Genomic DNA, 3,899 nt, shown 5'->3' with positions numbered 1-3,899 from the left:
TAGAAATGACAACATGAATGGAAATAAGAGAAACGAATTTGACGTTTCTCACCCCGCTGAAAATAATAATTATATCTTGAGGAGTGGATCAGGGTTCATCTAGATCCAGGTAGTTTAGACTTGTTGCTGGGTCGGGTCTCGGCTATTGTTATACGGCAAATATTAAAAGGGCCAAAACATGGAAGCTGAACTGAAATCGGCAGACAGAAAAAAAAGGTTTCCGGTGACTTGTGAATGGGTATGGAAGAAAGAAAGATAGAGTGTGAGAATGTAGACAGAATAAGGAGGAAAAGAGACGGGTGAAACTGGACGAGTTGCGCGTTTTGGGAAGCTGGTAGAAGGGTCATTCTTGTGACGATTTTTGAGACGATCGGTTCGTGCGGTTTTTGGAGGCGAATAGTTTTGCTCGGATTTTGGAAAAAAAAACTCGTGATGGCGGATCCGGTGGAACAGGAATTTCATTCCGGACACTACACGCCCTACGTCGTTTCTTTATGATGGAACAGCGGTTCCAGAAAGACCCTGAGTTGAAAAAGCTTTATGTTGAGTTCATTAACGAATACAAGAGCCTCAACCACTGTGAACCAATCGATGAATCACAGGATCCTCCTAATCTTGTGAAGTACTACCTTCCTCACCATGCGGTGTTGAAGCCGAGCAGCTCTTCAACGAAGTTAAGAGTTGTGTTTGATGCTTCGCCGAAGGCAAAGGGGCCTTCTTTGAATGACTGTTTGATGATTGGTCCAGTGGTTCAAAACGATCTCTTTTCCATAATCCTACGTTTTCGCAAACATCGCTATGTGTTCTCCGCCGACATCAGTAAGATGTACCGCCAAATTCAAGTAGACCGTATCCACACACCATTGCTTCGAATTTTCTGGAGAGAAAATCCTACCGATCCGTTGCAGGTTCTTGAATTAACGACGGTGACCTACGGCACATCTGCTGCGCCATTCTTGGCCACAAGATCGCTTCAACAGCTTGCTTTCGATGAAAGCACTCGCTATCCGTTTGCCGCTCAGATTGTTCTTGAAGATTTTTATGTTGATGATGCCCTGACCGGTGCTGAAACGATTGAAGAGGCTATTCAACGTCGTGTAGAGCTTACAGAAATCCTTAACTGTGGAGGATTTCCGATCCACAAATGGTGTTCTAATGAACCAGCCATTTTGGAGACCGTTCCAGAGAAGGATAGGGAACAGTTTCTGTCGTTCGAAGATTCAGACATCAATCAGGCTATCAAGACGCTAGGCCTGCTTTGGGATCCAGCAGAGGATGTTTATCGCTTTCGTTTGGATCTCCCTAGTCTCGGTGGCTGTTCACCGACTAAACGAAACGTCCTGTCGCAAATTGCGAAAATCTTTGACCCTCTGGGTCTCATTTCGCCTGTTGTTGTTTTCGCGAAGATCATCATGCAGCAAATTTGGATGAGTAAACTGAAATGGGATGATGTTTTGGATGGTAAGTTGCTGCAAGCATGGATTGTGTTTCGGGACACTTTGAATCACATACACGAGATCAAGATCCCACGGTTTTTCGGTGCAGTTAATCCCGTTCGTTATGAGATTCATGGATTTGCGGATGCGTCCAGTGTAGCGTATGGAGCGTGTCTGTACATTCGCGTGGTCGCTCAGGATGGAGTGAAAGTGTCGCTTATATGCAGTAAGTCGAAGGTTGTTGCAATCAAAGGATTGACAATCCCTCGGTCTGAGCTTTGCGCTGCCTTGTTGCTCGTTCGATTGTTTTTGAAGGTGTATCCGGCTGTGAAAATGGAGTTTGAATCCGTGCATTTCTGGTCGGACAGTCAAATTGTCTTAGCGTGGCTGCGGAAACCTCTACCGCAACTGAATCTGTTCGTTCGCAATCGAGTATCAGAGATCGTTGAAGGTTCATCTGGTGCCGATTGGAATTACATCAAATCTGCCGAAAACCCGGCTGACGTCGTTAGTCGTGGTCAACCTCCTCAGTTGTTGGTGTCGAATGACCTGTGGTGGCATGGACCACAGTTCTTGCGTAGTCGTACCTACCGAGTTGATGAACCCATGCTTATTTCCGATGATGAACTTCCGGAATGGAGTCCAGTTACCAATGCCTCTGCAGTGTCCGTGCCGGAGCCTCTCCCAGTGATGACGGCCTTCGGTTCTTTTCGAAAACTACAACGTGTGATAGCGTATGTGCGAAGGTTTGTAACGAATGCGAGATCCGCTAAATCGCAACGAATCACGTCGCGATATCTAACCGTACAGGAGATGCGTGAATCGATGAATGTGATTGTGAAGTACGTCCAGAGAAGCGAGTTTGCAGATGAGATCGGTCGTCTTGAATCGAAAGAACCGTTGCGTCGTCTGGGTAACTTGGGTGTAATGATGAGAAACGATATCTTGAGAGTTGGTGGTAGGTTGAGGAATGCCAGTCTGCCTTTCGGTGCGAAGCACCAGATGTTGCTACCGGATAAAAACCCGATTGTCGAATCGCTGTTGAGAACGCTGCACAGAGAGCTGTTGCACATTGGTCCGTCCGGTCTAATCGCTTACGTACGTCAGAAGTTTTGGTTGTTGAATGCTAGATCTGTGGCGCGAAAGATCGTTCGTAGTTGCGTTGTTTGTTTCCGTTGTAGTCCGCAGTTGTTGCAACCGTCGATGGGTGATTTGCCACAGGCGCGTGTTGTTCCTGCTCCACCGTTTTTTAAGTCCGGTGTTGATTTCGCCAGTCCAGTCTTTATTCGTCAAGGGGGAAGAAAGTCCACTCTTGTTAAGGCCTACATTTGTCTATTCGTTTGTATGGCCACAAAGGCGATCCACCTAGAATTGGTTTCGGATCTGTCCGCCGCAGCGTTTGTGGCTGCGCTGCACCGCTTTGTTGCTCGCCGTGGCCTGGTCGAAGAGTTGTTCTCGGACAATGGGTCCAATTTCGTCGGCGCTAAGTCCGAACTGCATAGTTTGTATGAGTTGTTCAAAAGCGATCAACTGCAGGGTAAGCTAAACGAGTTTTGCCAGACCCGTGAGATTAGATGGACGTTTATCCCTCCCCGTGCTCCGAATTTCGGCGGTTTGTGGGAGGCGGGTGTAAAAAGCACCAAAACCCACCTTAAAAAGGTCCTCCGTGATGCTTCTTTGACGTTCGAGGAGTATTACACCGTTTTAACGCAGATTGAGGCCATCCTCAATTCGAGGCCTCTGTTTTCCTCCTCTGCAGACCCCAACGAGCCTGAGGCGATTACTCCGGGCCACTTTCTAATCGGTCGCGAATTGACGGCCATTCCAGAGCCAAATCTGGAGGATACGAAACTCAATCGATTGTCTCGTTGGCAGCTCGTTCAGCGGATTCGTGATCATTTTTGGAGACGTTGGTCTCGGGAGTACTTGAACACTCTACAAACTAGGCAGAAATGGACGAAGGGTTGCAAGAATGTTATTCCAGATACGGTAGTGTTGTTGAAGGAAGACAACATTCCTCCGCAGTCGTGGAAGTTAGGTCGTATTGTAAACGTCTACCCAGGTTCCGATTCGGTTGTTCGTGTCGCAGATGTCCAAACGGTTAACGGTGTTTTCCGTCGTCCTATCTCGAAACTCGCCCCTTTGCCCATTGAACAAAATCCCCAATAGATGTCTTTTCGCCCGGGGGAGAATGTCCGCGCACGGAGCGTACATAATGTGTAAATATGTGTTTGTGTTTAATGTCATCCTAATTAATCCTCACCCGTAACATTAACATCCCCGATTCCCAACCAACTAATCCCGAGTCGACCGCGGGTTATTTCGGTCCCCTCCTTACTAACACCTGTGTCTGTGTCTAATGTGAACGCGCACTACCCACCCGAACGGTAATGCTTCTGTTGCTTGGCTGGCGGCCGACGAGCGGCTGCACATTCGAACGGTGACGACGGCCACCACATGCGA

The 3,899-nt window shown here is 47.8% G+C and overlaps 1 protein-coding gene across 1 annotated transcript; it reads left to right on the top strand.

The window, feature by feature from the left end:
- Positions 1-497: 497 nt before the first annotated feature.
- Positions 498-3,605, top strand: LOC134286689 (uncharacterized). The gene has a single exon (XM_062848340.1). It carries the CDS (start codon positions 498-500, stop codon positions 3,603-3,605), a length of 3,108 nt encoding a protein of 1,035 aa, XP_062704324.1.
- The last annotated feature ends 294 nt before the right edge of the window (positions 3,606-3,899 follow it).

The sequence above is a fragment of the Aedes albopictus genome, chromosome 2 (assembly GCF_035046485.1).
Source record: "Aedes albopictus strain Foshan chromosome 2, AalbF5, whole genome shotgun sequence".
In the NCBI taxonomy this organism is placed as follows: domain Eukaryota; kingdom Metazoa; phylum Arthropoda; class Insecta; order Diptera; family Culicidae; genus Aedes; species Aedes albopictus.
Note: the sequence above shows the minus strand (reverse complement) of the source record. Positions and strands in the feature narration are given on the sequence as shown.

What these genes read in the sequence shown, in the direction of transcription:
- LOC134286689 (XM_062848340.1), top strand. Translation starts at nt 498, where the DNA reads ATGGAACAGCGGTTCCAGAAAGACCCTGAGTTGAAAAAGCTTTATGTT.